Genomic DNA, 27,753 nt, shown 5'->3' on the forward strand with positions numbered 1-27,753 from the left:
TTTACTTCAGGAGTAAACAAAATTATATGCCACTACTAAACATGACATCTGTGCTTCTTCATAAGAAGGAGTTTTATGATCCATGAAAGTGTGGACGGAGCACATTTTTTTTTCCGAATAATGAAAGTAGCTGCATTTTTATCCATGTTTTAATGGCTGCTTTGTAATGTATTCCACAAGCAGCCATACAAACCAAGAAAAAGATGCATTACTTTGATTGTTTTAAAAGAGTGCTTTACTCCTTTTTTGAGATGCTGGCAATAAATAGTTATTTTGAATGGGATTGGGAAAGGCTCAGGCTTCATTTACCCTATTGGCAGTGGTCCTGATCCAGATGAGATTATTATTTTGTTGTAATTAAACAAAACTGGAAGTGAGCTGAGATGATTTGCAGGCACCGAGCTAAGAATTGTAGTACAACATGTATCGAAAGTATCAGCTAGGAAAACTTTATTTAAAAAATAAAGTTTTTTATTTTTAAACACAAACATACACATACAAAAACATAAAACATAAAATCCTCTTCCATTTTATATACATACAGTGTGTCAGTTGGTTACGTATCTTTTGTGCTATACTTTTGTAGTCATTTACTCACAATTTATATCAGTCTTCACTTTGTCAAACTAACATATGTTTATATATTTATCAGTTATTAATCATCGATGACTAAACTATTCATTCCATCGTTTTATACGAGATGTTCCAAGTTTTATCTTAAAATTTATGTTATACTTTCAACCAATGGTTATATATATCTATATTATGTTTTATATCAATCTATTAGATTTCTATCACAAAATTATCTAGTCTATTATATTACCATGCCTTTTTATCCAACCATTGATAAAACAAATCTCATATCATATAAGATTGCTTATCTTCTTGTTCTCTAATTTCGAATGTCAGTTTACTCATTTCAGCACAGTCCATAATTTTTTTGATAACTTCGCCTGCATAGGTATTTTGTCATTTTCCCAGTTCTTCACAAATACAATTCTAGCCGCTGTTAAAACATTTACAATCAAATATTTCAGTTCTTTATTGTATATGTCCGGTATGACTCCCAATAAAAAGATCTCTGGTTTAAAGTCTATATGTTGTTTTATCATTTTTTCCAAATATGTGTGGATTTTAGTCCAATATTCCTTTGCATCTGAACATGTCCACCACATATGGTAAAATGAACCAGGTATCTGATGACATTTCCAGCATTTATCCGATTTATTCTTAAACATTCTCGCAAGTCTCCTTGGGGGTAGGTGCCACCTGTAAAACATCTTATACAAATTTTCCTTATATGCAGTTGACATTGTCATTTTATAATTTTGACACCACAATTTTTGCCATTTTTCCAATTCAATCCCATATCCAAAATTTTCCCCCTAAGCAATCATCGTTTTTTTAACTTACTCCTCCTCCAATTTAAATTCTAATAAAGTTTTTTAATTATCTTTTCATCAGTACCCATAAAAATTTTATCTAAAACAGCCAACTTATCATAAATACCTTCTGCCTTGGAGTCTTTATCAAACCTAGATTGTATTTGCAAATAAGAAAACCAATTCATTTTTATACCTTGTTCTTTCAACATTTGCATAGATTTAAGTTCACCCTTTTCATTCAATAACTCCCCATATCTAATTGTTTGTTCCTTTTTATATATTATTTGATAAGAAAAAGCTTCAATAGTTGATATCCATGTTGGAATTTTTAAATAATATTGTCTTTTTATCTTCTCCCAGCTCAAAAACAATGCCCCACGAATATAATGTCTTCTAAAATACCCGTGTTTTAGTTCCCTTATACCAGAGAAAGGCATGCCATCCCAGCAGCAAGTCATGGCCTTCAAAAGTCAATAATCAACTGTTCCTTAGTGTCATCCATTCCTTTACCCACATCAAACTTGTCGCCTGGTAATACAGCTTCCAATTGGGCAAGGCAAACCCTCCTCTTATTCTTGCATCTTGCAACAGCTTTAATTTTATTCTTGTTTTTTTACCCTGCCAAATATATTTCAACACAATTCTATTTAAATCTTCAAAAAACTCTTTCCCTAATCAAATAGAATTGTCTGGAATAAATATAAAACTCTAGGCAATATTTTCATCTTAATTGTGGATATTCTCCCAATCAATGATAGTTGCAATTGGAAAAATCTGTTTTCTTTGATGCTGAAAAATATGATGAAATGGAAAGTTGTTTAATGGTAGATTCCTGTTTATCTACCACCCTATCATTAAACTTTTATTTATTTCTATGAATTTATTTCTATTTAAACATTACTATCTTTATTTTAAAAAACTCTGTTTTGAAATATTGAGCGAGGAACATCAGATTCATACAGTTAATTATTGTTGAGCCATTACATCTTAAAATCAGGACACGTTTTGGATTTTGTAACATCTGCCCCAGAGAAGGGGTTGTACTGTGTGAATTATTATCCCATTTGAAACACAGAACCTACCTCAAATGGCTTTAAAACCATATTGTAGTGAAATATGGAGTTTATTCCATTAACTACTGACTGAGTCAATTGGAGAAGTGCTGTTATTAATTTCAATGGAAAGCTAAAATGCAGTTCATTTTCTATAATTGCAGGCCCATGGCCTAAAGAGTTCGTAAAAGCTTTTAATCTGAGGCATTTTTAGAAGGGCATGATCAGAATTTCATCTAGAATAATCAGAAGGGACATAATTATGAAAGCCTCTGTAAAACTCAAATGTAAAGAACTTCACTTACTATGATCTAAGTCTCCAGTGTTTCAAACCAATGTCTTATGTTCATCCACCCACTGTTAAAAAGAGTGGTTAGATCTGCAAACATCTTAATCATGATTCATTTGGAGTAAAGATTAATGTTAACTATGTTTGCATATTTTGTTGTTTCTTTGTGCATTTTAGTCAGAATTAATCAGATCAAGAAGCGTCTGTGGGGGAAGATTTTAAAATGTCAATATAGCAGCCATGATGGTACATTTTGAAACGCTGCTTGTTTTTTACGTGTACCATACATTAAAAAAAAAAACCCACAGAGCTTTGATCTCATTATTGTAGATACTATCTTCATTTTTTTACCACACTCTGCTGAGACCCCTGCATGCAATTACCCCATTCTGTGATTTCAAATACTTTAGGTAGTAGTCCATCTATATCCACCGAAGGCCTTCATGCTCCCTGTCTTGATTGAGGAACTTCTTACTTACCATTGTCTCCTTTTGTCAGGAATCCTTGTTATTACCTAGTAATAGGGAGAAAAGCAAGTTTCTGTTCTTTTTCTCTCTCTTGCATCTATTTATAAAGTCAGGAAAGATAGTTGAACAGATAGCAGTGCCAAGTAAAAACAATGCCGGGGCCTCCTGTATGGTCTACAAGCCTTGTTAGTTGACCACAAATCTGCTAAATCTTAAATTGATATTGATCCTTTACCTGCAGCAATCCTGCTACAAACATATCCTTGAAACTTTTTTCTGCCATGTGCCGTGTGTACATAACGTTGGCTTCATCTTAAGTGAGACAGAGGTAAGCAGGGGTGGGCTTCAAAAATTTTAGCAACAGGTTCTCTGCCTGATTGCTGAGTGGGCGTGGCCATGGTGGACGTGGCCCAGTCGGCCTCCTGCACCAAGGGGACATTTTTGCCTTTCCCAGGCTCTGGAAGCGTCCCTTGAGCCTTTGGGAGGGCAAAAATGGCCTCCCCAGGTTCCGGAGGCTGGAAATGGGCCCATTTCTGGCCTTCCCGAACCTCTGGGGAGCCTGTTTTTCTCCCTCCCGAGCCTCTGTTTGCACCCTGCACTTACTTGCATCCAAAATAGGATGTGTGGGAGACTCCTGGGAGGGGCAGGGCGGGGTGGGTGGGGCCAGCCAGGAGTGGGATTTGGGTAGGGGTGGGATTCAAATTTTTTAACAACCGGTTCTGTGGGCGTGGCTTAGGTGGTGGGCATGGCTTGGTGATCATGTGACTGGGTGGACATGACTTGGTGGTCATGTTATTGGCTGGGCATGGACAACTCAATATCCCTCACATCGAGGCACGCATCTCCTCCCCTGGCCTCTCATGACTGTGGGGATGCTACAACAGTTGTAAGTGTGAAAAAGGGTCATAAATCACTTTTTTCAGTGCCATTGTAACTTTAAATGGTCACTCCACACAAACAAAGTACCAGCAAAGGAGGGGGGAAAAAACTCCAGAGAAGTTCCTGAGACAGGAAGTCTACTCCTGCCAAGAATGTAATAAGGGTTAACGGAGAGGCAGTTTCTGTAAGCAACACCAGAATGTTTCCTTCCTGCCTTCCTTACAGGGATAGGCCAGCAATTTCTTCTAACAACCGGTTCTCTGAACTGCTTAGAATGTTAACAACTGCACAGAATCTTAGCTAGGGGCTCTCACAAACCCCTGCGAACCCCCAGCCCTGGAGGTCATTGTTAGGTGTACTAGGAAGGGATATTGTCCTTCCTATTCCAATATTCTCCAAGGGCATCCCACAATATGTAAACTTTGTTAGGGACTCTCACCCAGGATCTTGGAGGAACTTGGGAACTGAAATTGAGACGATAGAGGTAGCTAGGAACGGACAGTGGGGATAGCAATGTTCATGCCTGTTTCATTTTCTGTTGATAAGTAGGCAGTGTTTCAATTTAGCTGTGGAGAAACATAAATAAATCTTAAATTAAATTTGATTTGATTCTAACCATTATCTTTCCAATCTATGAATCACAATTTATGGGGGGAATATTTTTCATATGCAGTTTTAATTTACTAAGTGTGCAAATTTAGTTGATGACAGTATAGGGAGGAAACGATATGCAGAACACATATTATATGCGTTGTGTACTAAAAATGTGCACTCTTTGTTTTCTACTGAAATCAAGGGCACAGAGTAATGCACAAAGCATCTATAAGCTTCACGGCCCTTAAATTGTGCCGAACAATCTCCGTTCCAAATGCCACAACATCTTAACAGGCATGTGCTTGGCAAATGACAAAGTAATCAAAGCTGTACAACTTAAGGAGAAACTTTCTGACAGTGAGAACAACCAACCAATGGAACAGCTTGCCCTCGGAAGTTGTGGGAGTGCCATCACTTGAGACTTTCAAGAAGAGATTGGACTGCCATTTGTCAGAAATGGTGAAGGGTCTCCTGCTTGGGCGGCGGGGGTTTTTTGGACTAGACGACCTACAAGGTCCCTTCAAACTCTGATTATTTGTTATCTGTTACTTTCAGAACTGAATGTCTAAGTCAGTAGATCAAGGAGCTTACTTTTAAATCAGTCCTGTTTTTTCCCCCAGTAAAGACATGCTGCATTTAATTTAGCTCTTAACATAATGTGTATTAATGTAATGCTATCTGGATCCTTCTATAGCTAAATCAGCACCACTGATGCACAAGAGAGGGATTTAGCAAACTGGGAGTAATCCTGAGATTTGCAAAGTGTGTCCATGTCTCTCTCTCTCTCTCTGTTTCTGTGTGTGTATAAAGAGGATGATTAAAACTTAAGAAGCCTAACTATTTCCCCTTCCCCCTGCCCAAGTGCATCTAACCCAATACATTTAGAACACGTAGGCTATGAAGAAAGTGGAAAGCTGGATCTGAAATTGACTGAAGCAGTTTGGAGAAAGACGTAGCTAGTCTGAAACACTCCATACAGCAACACTCAAGTTTCAGTTCACAATTGTACAATATCTATTTACATTTTTTTTAAAAAAAATATTATTTATTATTATGAGAGCGCCAGATTGATATGACTAAGGCACCAAGCTACAAACTGGAGACCGTGAGTCTGTCAGAGTGATTGTGGCCAGTCACTTTTTCTCAGCCCTAAATGAAAAGAGGCAAAGGAGGTAAAGACAAATCTCTTCCAAAAATGTTGCCAAGAAAACTGCAAGAACTTGTCCAGACAATTGCAGGAATCAACATTGATCTGAAAGTATATACCCGAAGGTATAATGTATTATTATGGAACGTAGCATCAATCAGTTCAACATGGTTATAAACACATAGGATGTTGCAGCTACAGAACAAGGTTGGCACCCTGTTAACTGCACAGTTGAGAAAAATCAGTCTCACCATTCTCCTCCAAATGGTGGAAACAAATGGAAAATGTTGACCAAAAGAGGAAAGAAAGATAAATGGGGAATGTATCCAGGCTGGTTTTCTTATTCATTATCATGCCATTGTTCCTACAAAAGAAAGTAAAGTTGGCCAACTTCAGGAACCCAAAGTTTGCCTGCTTCCTTCTCTGCAGTTCTGTGGAGCTCTGCCACTATTATAAAATCTGATTTGCCAGTGTTTAATGTCTACTCTAGCGTGTTATATTGCATCATTTTCTTAACCATTTTTATTATCCACTATCAAAGCTACACACTTAGGTTTCTGTTTGTCTCAGATAACTTTTTAAATAATCTGGCTGATAGTCTTTTTAATAGGCAAAAAAACCCCACCATCTTGTAGATTGTCACAGTTTTAAGGATGCTATTTAGGCTGATGGAGACAATTGGAAGGAGAAATATTCTACCTTAGTTAGGCAAAACCATTCTTAACAGGCTGAGCAGATTAAATAGCCTTCCTAAGGTGACAAGACAGAAGACCACTAGGTAAAGGTTTCCTTCACACATACGTGCTAGTTATTTCCGGCTCTAGGGGATGGTGCTTATCTTTGTTATAAAGCTGAAGAGCCAGTGCTGTCCGAAGACATCTCCATGGTTATGTGGCCAGCATGACTAAATGGCAGAGGCACATGGAACGCTGTTACCTTCCCACCAAAGTGGTCCCTATTTTTCTACTTGCATTTTTACATGCTTTCGAACTGCTAGGTTGGCAGAAGCTGGGACAAGTAATGGGAGCTCACTCCGTTACGTGGTGCTAGGGATTTAAACCACTGAACTGCCGACCTTTCTGATCGACAAGCTCAGCGTCTTATGGGTTAATACAAAATATCAGTTGTATAAGTGATATTTTGTATTAACCCATAAGATGCTGAGCTTCAATTGAAAAACAAACTGAAATATTTCGGGGGGGAAAGTAAAAATAAAAAAAACCCTTACAATAACATAGTTGCATAAGTATGCACACCCTCTTGTAAGTAGGATGTGGCTGTAATACATACAGTATATCCCAAGGGGAACTTAGAAATAGTTCAGGTGGCAAGTCATTGAAGTATAATTATGTCCTGAAACTACTATAAATGATGTAAAAGATCATGTAAATGATCTTTTTTGGGAAAGGAAGATTTTTTTGTGTGTGGTTATTGTATGGGACTCAATTTCTTTGACCAAATGTTTGGTGGGATTTGATTCAAAAGGTTTACAAAGTCACTGCTTCTGAGAAGATTGGATATGATAATTGAGCAAACCAGAAGACCAACCAAGGCTGCAATTTAAAACAGAATTATTTAAAAATAACAATGCCTAAAATATATTGGGCTTCTGAGATCAGGCTAAAATGAGATTTTTGTGAACACAGTATCATCACTTTCAGATTGCTTTTCTGTGAATCTTGAATTCTTGCCTTCATCTTTTCTCCTGTAAAGCTTTATTCAAATCACTGTCTACTCATGTTACAGAGTTTTTAAAGGATTAAATAATGAATCATTTCAAATATTTGTCAATACACGTGAAACATTTCCCTTGTCTAAATAATTACTTAAGGAATTAACTCTCAACGCAGTAGAAATGCAAATTAAGATCCTGTCAATGTATAGTAGATGTTGGCTACCTAAGCAAGCTGAGAGGATAAAATGATGAATAGAATGTATCATAATACATGTCAAGAATGACACTATTTCTAGCTTCACATTGCAAATAAATGTTGGAACTATGGTATGAATAGCATAATGAGATCTCTTTATGATGTGCTCCATTTTGACTAAGCACCAGTGGATTCTAGGATGTACAAATTACATGACTGTGATATAGATTGCTCACAACCATAAGTATATAATGCAAGGGAGATCTATGCAGGATTGAGAAAAGCATCTCAGTGACATGCAGACGAACAGACCCTTGCAACAGAACAATTTTAGTACCGATAACATTAATTTTAACCCATATTTCAAATATATTGTCTGCTATTTCGAAGACTTGCAGATTAGAAAGAATATAAGTCAAATCATAAAGTACATACCTTCCTCCTATTTCCTCCACAGCAACCACCCTGTGAAGTGAGTTGGGATGAAAGAGAGTGATTAGCCAGCTGGCTTTAGTGGCTATGGTGGAACTAGAACTCTTGGTCTCTGGCTTTCTAGCCTGATGCCTTAACCACTAGACCAAACTGGCTCCATTGTTATTGCTAATCACTGATCTTTACTACCCGGTTTGGCTAGCTGAATGTGCTATTGATACAGAATCTGGTCAAAAGTTTGAAGCACTGATATATTTTTTTTCTACCCTCTTCCTAAAATGCATTCCCTCTTCATTTCCTGTCATCTGAGCCACAAATTTATCAATGATGATCAAACCCAGACTGCCCTATGAAAGAGGAATTTGATAAAAAACCAAACCGTACAAATGGTTTGTAACCAATTTTAGAAAGATTAGATTCTGTGGAACATGCAGTGAAATAAGATTGTTGAAATTATGGACCCAGGAAACGTATCACCATCATGTGAACTTATATAATCCTGACTGCTGTGGCTGCTGAGTCCCAAAGTGTATCCCATCTTCAAGCTTTTGTACCCTATGACTATTATTAAGTGTTGTACCTTATGGTTCTTGACTTTTGACAAATGTATCTTTTATGTACACTGAGAGCATATGCACCAAGATAAATTCCTTGGGTGTCCAATCACACTTGGCCAATAAAGAATTCAGTTCAATTCAGTTCAGTTCAACAACAATCAAGTTGGGGCTGTTTAGGCCATATATTAATTTCAAAATAAAAAAGGGTTCTCATGGGACATGGAGATGAGAACTAGGATAATTAACCTATGGGTAGGTAATGTCCATGCCCTGCACAAATATTATTAAGTAGACCATAAAACTGCTGAATTCTGAGGGTGCTTTGTCCATCCCAGCATGTAAGACCAAAGTAGAGTTATAGAATTAAATATATCAACCTTCATGAATTGAGCGTTTTAACCAAGAAGCATATCCTATTCATTGAAGCTGAGCTGTGGAGTTCTGTTAAGTGTTCCTATAGTAAAGCATACTTTACTATAGGAACACTATACCACATTGGTACTCCATATGGTGGATTTCTTCCATGCAAGAAGGGATAGCAGAGCAACAATGGAATTTTTTCAATTCACAGGTTTGTGAGAATATAAGCCAATGTATATAACAAAGTGTTATAGCTAAAACATACATATCATAGTAGCAGGAAGCTCAATAAAGTCACAATTATGCTAAAGAACTGAGATGTGCTTGAAGGTTCAAGTAGACCTGGCTAACCAGTGAGAGAAGAACATTATAAAAGATAACAATCAAGACCATACACCATTGCAAAAGGAAAACTCATTTTTATTTTTCTCTTATCCTTCAGTTAATACCACAGCACTGGAATTCACTGTATAGTATAGTTTAAGACAGAAGGCACTGAAGAACCAACCCAATGATATACATGAGAATAATAAGGAAATTGAAATAACATGTCAGCAAAAAAACAGGGCAAGGATAAGAGAATCCACCTGGTACCAGCTTCTACTAATAGAGATGGTAATTGGTAGTAGAAAATCCTAGCACAAAGTCTATGGTACTTTTTGCCACTACATGAGATGATGGTTTTGCCTGAGCATTCAGTGCAATGGCCTAATTTCAAATGCCATGTGCTGAAAATAGGACAACTATGTTCCTCATTAGCCTTTAGGGTAACTTGCAATAAAATGCAGTGCTTTGTTTACAAAGTTAAAACTGAAAAGTTATACCCCATCATTCACTCAAGGAAGGGAAAATAGTTAACTTGTTCTTGCTTATTACTGTACAAACATTAAGGCTTAGCCCTCAATCTTTTCATCTTCAATGTGTCCATAATGGTGGTACAACACTGACCTCATCATGCCAGCTCGCTTTTTTACAGTGATATCCTCTTATCCACAGCCATATTTCTCCCGTCATAATCCTGATTTCTGTGGCTGCTGGGTCCCAAAATGTATCCCACCTTCAAGGGATTCCACAATGGGATTCTTTACAAAGGTGGACCATTTTATTACAGCAAATATGGCAGGCTACATACATAGTAGCAATAACTAGAACTAGAACGTGAAAAGTCTTGCAAGGTAGTACCTCCTCCTATGCATCACATCAACTGCTTTTGAAACAGAGAATTCCAAAAGCAACATGCAATATAGCATCAGGGACAGTTAGAAAAAAAATCATGGAGATACAATAGTCCTTATGCAACCCCAGGAAGTTCTTTGGACTTTGGTCTGTGTACAAATGGGAATTTTCACTGCAGTTTTGACTGGGCTGAATAAATCCCTATCCTTGATGGATATTATTAAACCCAGTAATACTGTATGGATCTACAGTGTGAAAGCAAAAGATTTTGCATTGCACAGGACAGAAATAAAATATTCGTTGTGTTGGTTGTTGTTTTTTTAAATCAAAGTCTTACTGCTTTCTTTAGAGCAAAGAACTCAAAAAGACATGCCATATTATTCCATATTAGAATATTTCAAACATGGGAGTGAAGGGAGGCAGGAAAAATGCATGCCCATATTAGATAGATGTAAGGGTAAAATACATTCTCAGATAGGTAATACTAGCATTATAATACACAGATCATTCTAAACGTACTTAACCATTATGAATTAGACGACTTTCAAGTAGGCCAAATAACTTTTGCAGAGGAAATCTGGATTCATTTGAAAGCCAACGCTGAGTGCTTTACAAAAGGATGTCCATATTGTCCAACTGTGATCTACCTCTGATAAAAGTTTGTCTTAGAATGTAAGTGTGAATCTGTGTATAAAACAAACTAGCTGTCCTCAGCTCAGAGAAGATAAATAATTAAGGAAACGACTCCATAAACAATGTAGGCTGTTTCAGCATTTTAGGTAAAGGCATCTGGGCTTTTATCTGGAGACAAAATAACGAGGGAAAATACCATTCTTTCTCCCAGTTATGGGTGTTGGGTTCCTTCTCCCCATTAGACTTCCTGAAATTATAACATAGCACTCCTAGTAATAGTTTTTTCCCTTTTCTAAATTATTTCTCAGCTTTTGCATATAAGACACACAAGAAAGCTACAATTAGCTGCAGTATAAAGTGTAAAAATGGTTTTTAGAAAAACATTTTTTTACATAGCAAAACATTCACTTTGGACAGCAATTATCAATGCATATTAATATTGCAGATTAAACTAATGTCACCCCCAATTAATTTTTGTTACTGTTGCCAGCACTGTTATACCCACATTACATTTTATTGAAGGGGACAACCCCCTTTACACATGAAATATTTAAAAAAAACAATCCAATTATTGCAGTTCTTTTTTTTTTTTAAAGTAGGCTTTGGTCCTACTCAGTGAACATAGTCAGGATGGAAAGAAATTCAAATAATTTTTGTAGGGATTAGGAATATTGAGACACACATAATTTTTTGCTCCTTTGAAAGGGACTAAATCACACACAACTTAATTTGCTAGATTTCTTAAATCTAAAATCTCCTTTAGTGAAAGAGAGAACTGGCAGGGCCTAGATGACCAAGAACTGTAATAGGCAAATAAAGTTATATATAGAAGTGGCAGATTTTCATTAAAGCATCATTCTTTTGAAAGAATTTATATTGTATCTACTCTAACAATTGTGTACACTTCATGAAGAGTCATTGTACTTTGTACCTCCACTTTCACTTATCATTCCAATCTTTCACTTTAAAAAAATCTGGACCTTATGGTTGAAGAAATATGCTGCCTAGTCTAATAAAATTGACCATAGCTTTCTTTTACATAAACTGTTCTGGAATGGATGGTCGTATTAGCAGATGGATTCTCTGTTGGTTGAACAATAGTAACCAATTCATGATTTTTAGTAGATCAAGAGGAGCGGATACTTCAGAATTCTATTCTGGACCCAACCTTCTTCAGCATTGTTATAAATGCTTTATGCAAGCTATAGAATGGATGCTAAGCAGATTTGCAGATGACACAAAGCCGAGAGGAGAGATTGGTAATACGTTAGAAGACCAGCTCAGGTGTCAAAGGATATTGATTGATTTGCATATTGAGCCCTTTCAATGAAATTCAGTTCAATGGTCAGAAATGTTAAGGTTCTGCAATTAAGGTGGAAAGAAACCAGATGCACAAGTACAATACTGGTGGTATTTGTTTTGAAAGTAGTATTGGCGAGAAGGATCTGGGTGTCCTGGTAGACCACAGATTAAGTAAGAGCCAACAACGTACTGCAACTGCCCCAAAAGCCAATGCCACCTTAGGCTACGTTAACAGAGGTATAATCTTGAGATTGTGGGGAACAACAATTCTACCATGCACTGGCCTGCTCAGATTACAACTAAAATAATATATCTGGGATTGGCTGCCACAGTACAGGAATTGGAAAGAAGGCAGAGAAGAACAAGAGATGATGAGGGGTTTGGCAATTGAATCCTATCAAGAACAATTAAAAGGACAGGGGATGTTTACCCTAAAGAAGTTAAGGCTAAGGGAAGACTTTACAATGCCAGAAGGGCTAACATAGGGTGGAGGATGTACATTTATTCTTCATAGTGTCAGAAGATAGGGCAAGAACTAAAAGGTGGCAGCTTCACAAAGAGAGATCCACATTTAAAATTAGGAAGAATATCCTGATGATAACAGCTATTAAGCAGTGGCATTCTGGAGCTGTGAGTGTTCCATCTCTAGAACAATGGCTGGTTATTCATTATAGCTAGCCTAGAAGACCGAGGTCCCTTCCTGCCCTATTACTTTATGAATCTTGAAAGTCAGTGAATGGGTGAGCCAAGCTTCCTGTGGCAAGAAGCTCCATTGTACCCCATGCCTTGTCCAATGATAATGCAAAATACACAATGAAGACTTAATGGAGGAATAAATTATGCAAAACAGAAAATGCAGACATAATGGCAAGTTCTCATAATTTATTCAGATTACAGGATTTGGAATTGTCACAAAAGATACCTGCCTATAAGCAAAGCACTGCTCTGCATCCAATGCTGCTTTCATGGGTTGGTCATGCATCAGTGCATGCCTTAGATAGTAATACTGATGCAGTTTCAGCCTTGTGGCAACTATTTATGCTACCAGAGGTTCTTACAAGCTGCTGTCATGCTTCACATGAAACATGGGCTTGCTGATTACATGTAGCCAGGGACAAATTGGTACATTATAATTTATGATGCCATAAATACTTTTTTCGGACAACGGCTGACAATCATTTTCTTTCTTTCCAGTGCTCCCTGCCATCCAATGCATTTGAGGATAGAAAACCAATTGTAACCTTGGGACAGTGGGCCTTCTTGTGGGTTAAGACTATTATATGGAGCATGTGCTACATGGAGTTACTTCCTGCAGCTTCTATGTGGCAGTCATAGCACAAACAATTGCTCAGGCTCATTTAAACAGAAGAATACTGAAATGTAGGAAAAAATATGTCGAAGTTAATCTACTAAATGTTAACGCAGCAACACATTTTAACAATTGAAACGGAGGGTTCCAGGTGTGCCTTCCGTGAGCAATAGGAAACACCTTATAGAATAACCATCACTTATGAAGAAGGCCTTACGTGTCCCTTGTTGTTAACCTGCTGTCTTCAGGTTATACATTTGCACCTGTATTTAATAATGCGGAGATCAGCCTAGCAGGTAGCTAACATGCCAGCATGTTGGCACCCAAACTAGGTGCAATCCTGTTCCCACTACAATAGTTGGAAATAGGCTGATCTCCTTAAGCCAACCAAGAAACTGAAGTATATGAACATGGATACTGCAATGACATAATAATTTGAAATAAAATAATAATAAACAAAACTTGATAGGAATGGCTTCTTTAGGATGAGAAGAACAACACAGTACAGTTAAAAATCTTCCTTCCCCACACATCCCGCTGTTCACACACATTTGTCAGATTTGAAGGTAGCAATTTTTTGGCCCAGCTTATTACCAGCTGCATTAGTAGAAAAGGGGAAAAAAACACAGCTTTGCCTGAAAAAGTCGAGCCAGCTATTAAAAAAAAAAAGCTGCTTCAACCAATGTATATGTTCTTTGCATGTTATACAAGACTTCCTGGCCAGCAGATAACAGTCAAGGTTACTTTATTTCTCTGTTCCTTTAACATAGGAACCAGCGCTGAATGGCTCATACCCATGGTTGAAAGTCCATTGACAGCAACAATCATATCACCACATCTACGGAGAGAAACAATGAGGATTAGTAAATTACACAATCCCACATACTGCAGGAAATGACCTGAGTTTGCATGACCAATTCTTAGATACCTCTGTTTAGGTATGATGGAAAACTAAATTTGACACAATTCTCGTTGCAAAGGATGTTAACTGGCTGATGTATACATGCAAAAAATAATTGTTCCAAAGAAGAAGGTATTTTGTTTACATGAAATATACATCTTACAGCAAGTACAATCTCTCACTGTCTCTACTGCAGAAGAGCATGCCTCTTTGAAGATGATGCTGGTAATTCAGAGTTTTAAAAAGTAACAATTGAATTCAAATGATTTTGAATGTTTAATTTGATTGACTGAGTAATTGAGAACACTTCAGTTAATGGAACAATTTACAGTGGATTCACGAAATAGCATAGCTGTGGAAAATATCTGGAAAGGCAGAAAACTGAAAAAAATTCAGCTTAGCATTTAAAATTGTGAAAAAAAGAGGAATGTGGGTTGATTTGGTGGGTAATGGATTCTTGGTTTGTGATAGATTACCTGAAGGATATCAAATTGGGAAAATGATCCAGATCCTCCTGAGGAAGCAGCAGTCAGAAGTTCACCAGGCAAGGCTGCTATGAGGAATATACTAGGTATCTGTCAGTTAAAGCAGAGGTCTCCAACCTTGGCAACTTTAAGACTTGTGGACTTCAACCCCCAGAATTCTCCAGCCAGCTCTGTCCACAAGTCTTAAAGTTGCCAAGGTTGGAGACCTCTGAGTTAAAGTATCTGCTAAATGTTGGACGCTAGCCTTGAGGCAGGTGCCATGAAGGTTGTGAGCCTCAGTCTGGCTTGGTTATCTGGGAGGAATTGACCCTGTTAGTTCACAGCAAGTGTATAGGATTCTTAGACTATAAGCTTGGATCCCTGCCCCTCCTGGTTACCCAAACATCCCCAGGAGATGACATGGAGTTAGGATCTGGTGATGGGAATGAAGGCCTGGTCCTGCCAATTTTGAAGGAGGAACTGGTTCATTCCCTTCTAAAAAAAACAACTATTGAGGAACTCAACTAGGTAGACAACTTCTGTCCTTCCCTTTCTACTGAAAATCAGCAAAAAACGGTCCCAAATCCTGATCACATGGCCACGGAACACACAACTGGCTGTAAATACAAGCAGCTTGCCAACCACCCAGCTGTGATCATGTGACTGCAAGAGGGGGAGGTAGTCATAACTTTGAGGATGAGTCCATCATAACATAAGATGAGTGGACTTCAACGCCCAGGATTTGGGAAGTTGAAGTCTATACATCTCAACGCTACCAAGATTAAGAAATGCTGGACTTGAGAACGAATCTGAAGTATCAACTGTGAGCTCTGGTGACTTATCCTTATCTTGTTAAAATCACAGATTAAAAACAAAACAAAAAGAAGCCTTACTTGAGTCTTCCATCAAAATATGCTGGTGTTCCTATAACAATTGTTTTAATGAAGAAAGGCTGGTTTGTGTGATTTTCCTCGTAGCCACCAACAATGCTAAATCCCCAGCTGGCTAGATTGCTCCTTCTCAGCACAACGTCATGGTAACTATGTAGGCAGCTGTGGGGGGAAAAAGGGCAAGGAGTTGTAAAATCTATTAAGCAAATCTGTTAGCCCACTAACAAATAATATTAACTCTTTCAGGCTTGCCTGCATACGATGAATTAATGATTTTTAATAATTCAAACAGTAATCGTTCAATAAGATGTCTTTCTAAACAAAATCTCTTCTTTCCCTGAAACATGGCACACCTTTTAAATATCCAGGCAAAACATTAAGTCAACTGACTTCATACCCAAACCTGGATCTATATTCTATGAGATCAAGAATGCTGATGTGTGGAAAATAACTAATTTTGGGAAACTCTTGGGAAAAGTAACCTGAGGTCTTGAAAGGGGCAGATACATTTTAAACATAAAATAGCAAATAATAAATATATGACAAATCACTTTTATAGCTCCTTTTTAAAATGGACTCCTTTTTACTAAACAGGGCCTGTGTTGTGGTTCGCCAGCAGCCTGTGCAGACGGCATCGGAACTGGACAGTGGGGAAGAACGGGAACCAGCTCAGGAGCCTGGGGAGGACTCGGACAAGGGTCCTGCATCCAATGCAGAGATGGGACCAGGACCATCTATCTGGGATGGTGTGCTGTGGGGTGCTGACTCTGGAACCTCCAGAGTCTGGCAGCAGCGAGGCAGAGGAACAAGGGGAGCCTGTTCCCAGTGTGCATGTGCGCAGAGCTGCTAGAAGGCAAGAGCAGCTGAGACTAAAGTGTGGGGACTCAGGAGTAGGGCTTGGAGGTGATTGCCCCTCCCATAAGGTATAAAGGACAGGCAAAGGTGAAGAAATCTTTGTAGGAAGCAAAGTCGTTCACTCTGTTCAGATTAAACCTTGAAGCTCTGTGTGGACTTTGTACTTCAGTTGGTTTTTTACAGTTAATTTGGCACTTCAGTTGTTGGCAGCAATCCAAAGGAGATAAAGGTGGGTGCTTATCTCGAGGGACTGTTTGAGACTCATTACAGGCTGGGAATAAACATAATTCTCAGTGTTGAAATAAAACAAGAGCTGTTTGCACTAAGCGTGTGCTCAATTACAGTCTCGGAAGCCTTGGTCAGAACAGCCTGCTTCTTTGTTTTGTTGGTTTGAGCTTTCACAAGAAACTATAGGCTGATCCTGATATTCTGAGAGAAATTCTTTTTAAAAAAAGGTATTGCTGTACTAATCATGTATATTTATAGAAACCTTATTAAAAATTACAATAATGTCTTCTATTTTTAACACATTATACTGTAAGAGAAGGCATGCACAGGACTTGCAAAGAACTGAGGTTGAATGCAGAAAACAGCATGATTCTTCAACCCTGCTCAGAAAAAAAATATGCAGACGCTACAGAGAAGAAGAAGAAGAAATTACTCATACCTTGGAAGTCCTAACCACATGACCCAAGATGGCGACCAGCTAGCATCATATTCATTCTCACTGATGGTGCTCGGCTGCTCATCATTTGCCTGGGGCTGCTCTTCTGCAATCTGGACCTCTAGAGCCTTTAGAGCAACGACCGAGGAAGCAGCACTGGCTTTGAGCATAGCCACAGCTTCGCTGTGACTCAGATTGGTCAGATCAATGCCATTAATATTCATCAACACGTCACCTGGGCAAAAACCAACAAGAGATCCTGTTGAGGGGATGTTCAATTGCAAATGCATACCACCAAGTTGCTATTTTCTGTGCTTTATCTAAGAACAGGATGTCACGTATGTACAGATGCAGAGGACATATGGCAGCTTGCATCACGCTTGACAGAGCTATAAGGTCTGTTATATCTGCGCTGCAATGCCAGCATTTTCCAATCAGCCTCATATGCTAAAAGAGGCAGTCCTTTCTTTCTTTTCTTTTCTTTCTTTCTTTCTTTCTTTCTTTCTTTCTTTCTTTCTTTCTTTCTTTCTTTCTTTCTTTCTTTCTTTCTTTCTTTCCTTCCTTCCTTCCTTCCTTCCTTCCTTCCTTCCTCCCTCCCTCCCTCCCTCCCTCCCTCCCGTCCGTCCGTCCATCCATCCATCCATCCATCCATCTGACTGGCTCAATATTGCCTTCTGCTTTTACCTCTTTTGATCCTGCCATCTCTTGCCAAACAGCCATGAGGTTGTACACTTGTAACAAATATTGGCAATTCCCCACTTTTGCTGCCTCGACCTCCTGCTACTGTCATGCCAAGGGACTCGTGTGGCTCCTTCTTCACTGTGATATGCTTCTCTTGGCAGGTCACACATTGTGAGAGGTCCTACAAAACAAACAACAACAAACAAGAGTTTAGGCACACATTTAATTTAGATTAAGCCTGAAGGAGGGAAGCCAAAAGGTCTGCACATGCAGATCCTGATGGAGAACAAATAGTCATGTAAACTTTGCCAGCACCCATTAACTGTAGCTCAACAATTTTTAAATACTGAAATATGCTTGCAAAAAACATGCACTGTGGGAGACTGCATTTTGAAATATATTTCACAGGAGATTTCATACCTAACAGAACGCATTGAGGATAATTGTTTTTAGAACGGCATATATTAGAGTGGTTCACAACACAACTGTTATTACAGAAAATTAAGTATATCAATGCAAGTGGATTTTCTTAAAAAACATTTTGCAAACGAATTACTGTCACAGTGATACTGATAAGATGTTTCATTTAAAAAGACTCATATAGTTATTTAAATTAAGACACTGTCATTCCCTCCCCTCAAAGATTCAGGAACTTAAGTGCTCCTCCACAAACCTTCTTACAAATACAAAATATTGGTGCTCTCCCCAATCAACCTCTCTGATCTAAAATTCTTTTTTTTTTTTGCTGTGTGGATTGTATAACAATACAATATACAATACAATTTGGAGGGGGGATATGTGTGCATTTGGAGATGGCTTATATCCTTTTGGCTCTGAATGTACGTTTCAAGTTGAGAAATTGTATAATGAGAGGCGGCACATTCCTATCTATTCTGCTGGGGTATTTTAAGTGCCTGCCCATATTTATAGGACAATATTTTTAATTATAAAAATTAACAGATGCCTGTGGGAATAGCTATGCTATCCAGTAGAGGGTGCATTTTTCCAACTTCCTAGGCATCTAATCATACAATGTGTAACCTTAACAAAAATGTATGGACAATGTCATTCTTTCAGCAATCAACATTGTAGAGGTAAGGGGTAACTCCTGGTTTTTTTTTCATTTTTTTCCCTTCATTTCCCAATTTTGGGTTCATTCCATTTTAGTTTGCAATTTCTTAAAAGGAATATGCATAAAAAGTTTTTCACATCTTAATACGCATTTTCCTTCAATATACCTATTTTATATGTTGGTTTGCTTAATAACTGCATTTAAAAAACACCCAGTTCCCCAATACATTATTTTTATATATTATTTTTTATTAATACATTAAATTTTATGTGGATATTTCCTCCCGTATGGATTTCAATACCTAGTTTACTGGAAAACTGTATTAAAAATTCTGTAAAGATACGAACACTGAAATGCACTGAATGCATTTCAATTCATTTATTTGTTTAGGAAACACAGAGGGAGATTTATATTAGAATATACATTTAAATAATATCTTGTCCATTCCCAAACTTACCTTATGTGGGCTTGGCCTGTTGCTGTGATATAGCTGATAGGACTGATGATGACTGGTAAGATGGGTTCCTCCATCTCTCAGAATGCTTACAATTTGGGACTTGGTAGGCCTGGAAATGGTTAAGTTCACCCTCTCGCCACTGGCCTGCAAATTCACATGAAACATGAACGGAGGAGGATTGGGGCATAAACACTGGCTAGCTCTGAGAGCAAAGAAGAGTCAAAATACAGGCAGTCTTCGCTTAGTGACTGTTTCAAGTTACAACAAACCCACTAAAAGCCATTTAGGAGCCAGTTTTGCAATTTCATTGCAATTTCACACCCACACCCACACACACCATGGTCACATGACTTGTTTGCGTGGCACAGCAGAAGTGACCGGGAAAGTGCAGGCTTGCAGGAGGTGAGTTGGAACGCCTCTGTGCCTGCGCAAAGTGCATGTTTGGTACACAGGCACAAAGTGTGTGCATGCACGCCAAGTGCGCCCACCATGCCACACCCACTGAACCGGTGGTAAAATGTTTTAAATCCTGCCACTGGGTAACAACATCGTTGATTTTTAGAAGGCCGGCCATCTTTAATCTGGCAACTGGCAGGTGTATTAAGGCAAGAAACCCCATCATTCCCAACCACCCCGGTCCAGCTTGGGCAAATCACAGTACACAAAAGAGAGTGAATCCCCAGCTACCGGATTTTACCTGGATGATATGAGCAGCCAGTTCAGGTGTGCCGTGCTTCAGGTCATGCCCATTGATGGCCAACACCTTGTCGTTGCTACAGAGCCGGCCATCCTGAGCAGCCAACCCCCCTTCCAGCAGGTCAAGAATAAACACTCCTGGCTCATCTGTTCTGCGCACCAGCTTAATGCCAAGCTGTTCACTGGAGTCTCGCTTGTGTAAGGTCAGATGGAAGCTATCCTCTCTCTGGGGAGGGCTATCACTATGATTGTGTGTTCGGCTTACGAATCGTCTCTCTCGGAGGACAGTGAGATGCAGTGATGTACAGGGCTGGGAAAGGATGGCCCTGGCATGGTTGTGAGACACGTTACTGATGTCAAAGTTATTCACCTAGAAAGAAAAGAGGCAGAAAAGATACGTTGGACTTTGTGACAATACGCCCCTATTCAATGTTCCAGACGGGCATCTGTTTCCAGGACATGCCATTTATTTCTATACCCTTTTTGGCTCCCATTTCCCAGTTTCTCTGTCTGTTCCTGCAATAATCAGCATGACTACATTTAGGTCAAGGATTTTGCATTTCTGGAAGTTTTCCCACCATCTTTTCTGCATGAAAGCTGCTGTTCTGGGAGCATAAGGTTAAGCATTCAGGGAATGAGTGAGCTATTAATATACAGAATTCACACTTTGTAAGATTGAAGCCAAATGTACTGAACGTTTTTCACAAATATTCTTGGCAATTTCAAAAACAACCTTTGGGGAACATTTTTTTTCTTTTGCAGCTAGGTAGATCTTTTGAAAAGATCTACATATTTACCTATATTAGTCTGTTTTCACCCTTACTGATAGCCAGGAATGCTAATGGTACACTCTGTATGATGAATTTATTCTATCCTTATCAGCTTTCCTCAACTTGGGGCCTTCCAGAGGTATTGTACTACATTTCCCCAGTTACAGTAGATTGAGGGGAGCTAGTGCCACATGATGAGGAAGGAAAATAAAGAAGAACCCTGAAGGAAAGAGCCTGAAACATCAGAAGGAAAGAGGCTGTAGTATCACTTAATAGGATGAAAAAGACCAATCCAAAATCTAAACCACTAAATGTGTTGACACCTTATGATTAGAATAATCATTGAGACTCAAACAACTGTTTCCTTTTCACATTCTGTGTGAAATAGCTATTTGCCACATTCTTGAGTATTAGTAAAGGCGTAAAAAATACATTCTACTTCTTTCTCTTTTAATCTATTTTTCTCTCTTTTAATTCACAATATGCTTCAGTATTCCCAAAGCATGTTAATTAAACTTTGAGACATGTCTCCATTTCTCACTTTTCCTGCCAGTAGAGAACATATATTCTCAGAGAACTGAAATTTGGGGAAAATTTGGCAAAATCCTTCTCAATTGCATATTTATGAGCTTTTATTTAAACTTTAAAGGGAAATGAAAGAACAGAGTTTACCAAAGCAAAATAATGATAGTTCACTGATATTGGTAATAATTGCATAACGCAACATAAAGAAAGGGAATTTAAGAGACACAATAAATATAGAAAGAGGATCTATTCAGGAAGTCCAAGTGATTTTAGAAAGCAACTTTAGAATTCTTTCTTGCCTTATTTTGTCACTGTAGCTCTTGTCTTCAGCTTTGATTGGCGATATTAGGCTAAACCTATGCATGAATACTGACTTCAGGGGTGGCATTGGAATGATTTTATGCAGCCTAAGGTAAGCTCAGCAAGCAGAAAGCGGAATCCAATCTCTTTTCCAATGTTGTATTTTTGTACTACTTCTCACACTCAAGCATTTTCATCAACCCAGAATAAATACTTTGGATACACCTCTTGAATTAAATGATGCTTTGGTAGCACCCTAACTCTTTTCCTATTCTAAGCAGGCACCTTAGACAACATTCAATAGAACTAATTAGGAAATTGTAAACATCCTATTATTCATCTCTCAAGTTATCAATTCTTTTTGAGTATTTGAACTGTTAAAAGGACTGCTATCTTTGAACAAATTTGTTGAAACCTTCACTAGGCATAAAAATATAAGGAAAGCCTGGATGGATCATAACGAGACAAATGGCCAACTGGTCAAATTCTCTTCTGTTGGTACCAACTATATATATCATATATTTGGGAAGCTCACAAGGCTAGAGTGGAGGGTGGTGCTCCTTTTCACTGCTGCTTTCCAACAACCGGTATTTTAGAGCATGCAGCCTACAGTTCAGCAGCCACTGACTGTCTTATCTTCCATGATCCTGATTAGTCCCCTTTAAAAAAAACTCTATCTGAGGATCACCTGCTAAATTGAAAGGAAGCAAGAGGACAAGAGAAGCAGTAGAGATGCAACCATCTCTGACACAATATCTCTCAGTTCGGTGGGAGAAAATGTTCTGTTCAATGGTGACTTTCAGGATGACATTCTCTATGGCCTTCTTTGCAGTCTGTAAAATTGCTTCTGTCTTGTTGTGCTCAAGATAGACCCTCTGGGGAAGGAAAAAGCAGCAGTACAGCAGGAAATTTGTGGGGGGAGACAAGACTTGGTTTAAATTGATCCTTCCAATAGGTTATCAACCTGAGGAACTGATAATTGTAAAACTAATGGATTTCCTAAAACTCCAATAAGATTTTCCATCCTCCATCGGCCTTCTTCCTCATATAAAATGCAAGACCTCATTCTAATTTGAGAAGGCATGGACACCCACAAAATCTTAATCCTAATCTCTTAGAATTTTTATGACAAAGGAAGACATGAACATGATTTATAAACAAAAATGACATTGCTATATTTTTCCAATGTATTATACAGTCTGCTCTATATGAAGCATATCTCTCAGAAAAGAAGGAATAAACAATCATTCTGATTTCCCTATTTTTTTGTTGAAAAATATGAAATGAATATAAAAATCATGAAATCAGGAATATAGCTACTGAAAAAGCTTACAGTATTTTACTTTGCTTTAATTATGGCACGTTCTGGCCATTAGCTGCTACATTAACTTTTATCCCAAACAGAGAATTCCAAAAATGTGCCAGGAAATCATGAAGCTTTCTTGCTTACTCATCATCTAATACAGAGCTGCACAATCTAGACACACCAGAGTTGAGAAGAATATATAAATACCTGCAGTATTTGATCTCCAGCAAGAAGCCTTCCATCTCTGGCAATGATCCCGTCACGATAAACCTCTTGAATAACAATATTGATCAAAGGTGTTTCATTGCCACCCACTATGCTAATTCCCAATTCAATATAAGGATTGGACCGATGAATTTCAATGGTGGTGATCTCACCTTCCGGTAAACTTGATGGCTGATGGATTGCTGCCCAGTTGGGAAAGAAGTCAATATGTACATATAAATACTTTTTTTCCCAATGCAATATGTTGCTAGACAAAAATAAAATAAAATAAAATAAAACAAAGTAAAATAAAAGACACCCGATATGTCGTAAGTCAAACAAATTAAAACTAAGCCTGCATGACTTTTTGACCAAACTCAAATTGATAGTAGGTAGCTAATGTGGGGACACCTGAATAGAGACTGGAAGGCTGGAAATAATCTGGAAAAATTGTGTGTGTGTAAGGGGTGGGGACAGGATGGAAAAACCCCCTGTCTCGTCCCAATTTTTCCAGGTTTTTTCCAGGCCTTACCCATCTCTACATCTGAAATGTGACTTTTAACAGGGCTGCTAAAGCCCAAAGCAGATCAGCAAGAGCTACATAGTCAGCCAGTGATTATCAGATACCATAAAGCAGCTTGTGCATCTCCAATTATGTATTTATTTGTTTGTTTATTTGTATATCAAATTTATATGGCTGCCCATCTTATAAAAAGTGACTCTGGGAAGCATACAACAAAGATACAAAAACAACAAGCACCTGAAAAAAAAAAGAGAGTCACAATTACAACATTTTAAAAAGCCATTAGGCACAAAAAGATTAAATGTTAACAGCAATAATGGAGCCACTTCAAACAGTCCCCTGGGAATCCCAGGCTTAATGATGTAGCTAAATCTTTAGGGACTTTTAGAAATAAAGGATGGAATTAAACTCACTTCCCAGGGGAAGGGAGAATATTTCATAAGGTTGTGTGGGATAATAATGATGGAGTTTTAGAAAATTGTTTCACAAAAAGATGTATGTGAAAGCCAAAGGAAAATTCATATGATTTGGCTTCAGACAAATTTAAATTTGTAATGGCCACTCACTTAAAGTGATATCAGAGCCGTTCATACAAATGTATAAACAACACAATCGATTAAAACTGTTGTTGTACATATGCAGCATAACACTGGCATAAATGCTTTCTATTTTATAAAATAAAGGTATAAATGCCAATGTGGGCATGGAGCTCTCCAGATCCTGATTCTGAGCAAATTGTACCTCCCAGTTTTCAATGCTTGGCAGTTGTCACAATCAAGAAAGCTGAAGATAAATAGGACTTTAAAAAAAAAAAACACCTCCTGGTTATTTTTTAACACAAGTATTTATTCTGTGTAGCTCTAATTAATTCTCAAGGTTTCTGTAAACAAATGTTTAAATAATACTGTTTTAGTTGTTGTAATGTTCTATCTTGTTTATATTGATTGTAAGTTGCCTAGAGTTGCTTCTAGGTGAGATGGACAGCATATGAGTTAAATACATACATACATACATACATACATACATACATACATAAAAACAGGTTATTTGGTTGCAATGCGGGAGAAAATCTGATTTTGAAATTTCTCAAAGTTTACCATTTAAAGTGCACCGATCAAAGCGAAAACTAAAAGAAGAACAAAACTCACTCTCCATTCCTATGTTCTCCTCAAAAGCAGGGTTATCAACCCCAGACTCATCTGTCCACACTGAAACCGTGGCGGAGGTCATGATCTGCTCCACTGATGCCATCCCGGTCCCAGCATGCTCTGCTTCAGGTGACTGGGAGTCCAGATGATCTAGCATGGCATTCTCATTTTCACTTTCAATGGCTGCCTGCAGTTTGCTGTTCATCCTTCTTGTCTCCAAGGCAGCCCTTCGATTGGAAGCCCCAGCACACCTAGAGAAGAAATGCTTCTATATTATCATAAAAACAGGGAACAGATGCTTGAAAAACAACAACAACTATCTTTAGTTGCATAAAGTAATGTAATATAAGCATCCCCATATGGTGTCGCTTGGAAATGATGGGAGCTATAATTAAAAGACAAAAATCTGGATATAACAGGAAAGTTCGTTGCCGCAATATTGATATTGTACAGAGAACTAGCCAATGCCATGAATGTCCTTTGGATTCAGATCTTCCAAATTTCTTCACACATACATTTCGTTCAGTCTCTGGAACTTCTGTTGAGTGCTTGGTGCTCTCTTAAGCTTTGCTGTTTGTTTACAGAGATTTCATTGCCCAACTAGGTAGTATCATCAGTGTGGGTGAGTGTAGGATTTGCTCTCTGTTACTGTTAAAAACAGAAAACAACTGTCAAGGAGAAAGCCACACCCAAAACTGCCAGGACAAGCTACTGTATATCTCATTCAGTCACACAGATGATGTTACTTAGTTGGGTAATGAAATCTCTTTAAACAACAAAGCTCAGAGAGCAAAAGGACTCCATCATTCAACCCTGAGCTACAACTATCCTCTTCTTTGGTGATTCCTATATGAAATGATTGTGGGTGGTCCACCAATATTTATTATTAAGTATGATTAGTACTTTCAGCACTCTTTCTTACTGCCATACCTTGTGTTTTCTTTTAAAGAAAAGAAAAATATCTACAAACTTTAGAACAATGATCTTTGTCTTAGGTTCAGAAAAGGAAGTAACCCTCATAGGAATTCCGGTACAGCAGGCATAGAATAGGGGAGGGAAGGGCTGGGGAGGGGAGGGGAGGGGAGGGGAGAGGATTATATGTACATGTTTTTGGCTACTCCAACCAGCTGTAGACTTCATTTTATTTTCATGTTCTGTAAGTGAGGGAACTAACGCATTAACAAAAGAAGAACTCTTCTGCCTCATACTCCCAAGAAATGAAGCTTGAAAGCAATCAAAACATATTTAGCTGACTTCATAGCTGCCCGCAACCAGAGCAAAACGACATTTGTGGCATCATCACACAAATGCCCACACCTATATTTTGCATCAGATGTCAGAACAAAACCACATAATGGTGGCATTTGTTCAATGACATCATAATGCACATGTCACTATTTCAGCATAACTTCTACCCGTCTCATTTAGGTTGGTCAGGAGAGGACATAGTCCAGACTTTATGATGCATTAAGGGATTAAAAGGACCAAAAACCATGACTTTTCTCTAGCTGCACCTGCCCTCTGAAACACCACATCACCTGAGGTTCAGCTGGTCCCGACTCTGCTTACCTTTAAGACCGGAGTGTTTTTCCAGGCACAGGGGTCAGGAGAGGAATCAAGCCTATGCTGTTAGTGAATGATGTGCTTGGGAATCTTTGGAACAGTATTTATTTATTTAATATACATTGTACTTATATTGTGCTGAAATTCCTTTAGCTGCCCAAAGTTGAATTGGTGAGACGGGTAGCAAACAACAATTGCACTTTTCTGTGGATACGGTTGGCTGTCTTGATACCCAAAGGTTTCACTCTATGAATATCTGTGACCTTAATACATCACATCGTTAAACTCCATCAGTGTTCAGTGGGGACCTCCAATGGGCTATCAATCAGAACAGAACAGAATAACAGAGTTGGAAGGGACCTTGGAGGTCTTCTAGTCCAACCCCCTCCTCAATCCCTTAGTTGGGGATTGTTCCTCAAGGCTGGAATCATATAATCAATTTATCATTTATTAGAATTAGTGGGGTGGGGAGAGAATGGGGACTTTGCAGTGACTTTCCCCCAGGAGTGCAGACGGAATGGAGATTTTACAGTATCCTTCCCCTGCCATGCCTACCAAGCCATGTCCACCAAGCCACGCTCACAGAACCAGTAGTAAAAAAAAAAATTGAATCCCACCACTGGATTGGAGTCATGTGCACACAGGGCTTTAAAGGTGATGCCAAAAACTTGAATGGCACCTGGAAGCAGACCAGCAACCAGTGAAGCTTGCAAAGCAATGGTATGTATAACATGGGCCAGTTTAGGAGCACTAAGAATTGCTTGCGCTGCTGCATTCTGTGCCAGCTATTGCTTCCAAATGTTTTTCAAAGGTAGCCTCGTGTAGAGTGCATTGCAATAATCCGGATCTGGAATGATTAGGATTTGAGTGACTTGGGAGGATCAGGAAGTCCTGACCCAGGAAATGCTGCAACTTGAAGTTGTGCAAAGGCTGTCACTGCCAGCTGCTTTTTGAGCAGGGGGGCATGAGAACCCCAAGTTGTGGACCAGGTCTGTCTGGGGTACTGTACCTCATCCAGAAGTAAAGATGTTAAATCACAGTCGATACTTGACTAACTTGTGAAGCAGAATGTCTATCTGTTTTATCTGTTATATTTATAACTCTGCCTTTCTTTGGAGAAATCAAATTTTCAAGCACAGCATCAGTTCCTCCATTTTTTTCTGCCACAATTATGTACTAAGTTGAACCGGGAGGCAACAAAGAGCAAAAAGTTAGGAAACAAAGTTTTCTAGGAAGAAGACAATTAATACTGGATAGCAGTTTGATTAGGTAGATGGTACA

At 38.4% G+C, this 27,753-nt stretch overlaps 1 protein-coding gene across 2 annotated transcripts in view; it reads right to left on the reverse strand.

Annotated features, from left to right (window-relative positions):
• Positions 1 to 13,013: 13,013 nt before the first annotated feature.
• LNX2 (ligand of numb-protein X 2) overlaps positions 13,014 to 27,753 on the reverse strand; it is a 75,673-nt gene continuing 60,933 nt past the window's right edge. For both annotated transcript variants that reach the window (XM_026708883.2, XM_087937204.1), the window contains 8 exons: positions 24,910 to 25,160; positions 23,242 to 23,441; positions 20,135 to 20,503; positions 19,438 to 19,581; positions 17,912 to 18,089; positions 17,231 to 17,462; positions 15,712 to 15,870; positions 13,014 to 14,291 (listed from right to left, as the gene is read on the reverse strand). In XM_026708883.2, the coding sequence (XP_026564668.1) occupies positions 14,156 to 14,291; positions 15,712 to 15,870; positions 17,231 to 17,462; positions 17,912 to 18,089; positions 19,438 to 19,581; positions 20,135 to 20,503; positions 23,242 to 23,441; positions 24,910 to 25,160 (1,669 nt within the window). In that variant the 3' untranslated portion in view covers positions 13,014 to 14,155. The remainder of the gene's footprint in view (positions 14,292 to 15,711; positions 15,871 to 17,230; positions 17,463 to 17,911; positions 18,090 to 19,437; positions 19,582 to 20,134; positions 20,504 to 23,241; positions 23,442 to 24,909; positions 25,161 to 27,753) is intronic.

Source organism: Pseudonaja textilis, chromosome 7 (genome assembly GCF_049901715.1).
Source record: "Pseudonaja textilis isolate UNSWEBS1 chromosome 7, rPseTex1.2, whole genome shotgun sequence".
NCBI classification, from domain to species: domain Eukaryota; kingdom Metazoa; phylum Chordata; class Lepidosauria; order Squamata; family Elapidae; genus Pseudonaja; species Pseudonaja textilis.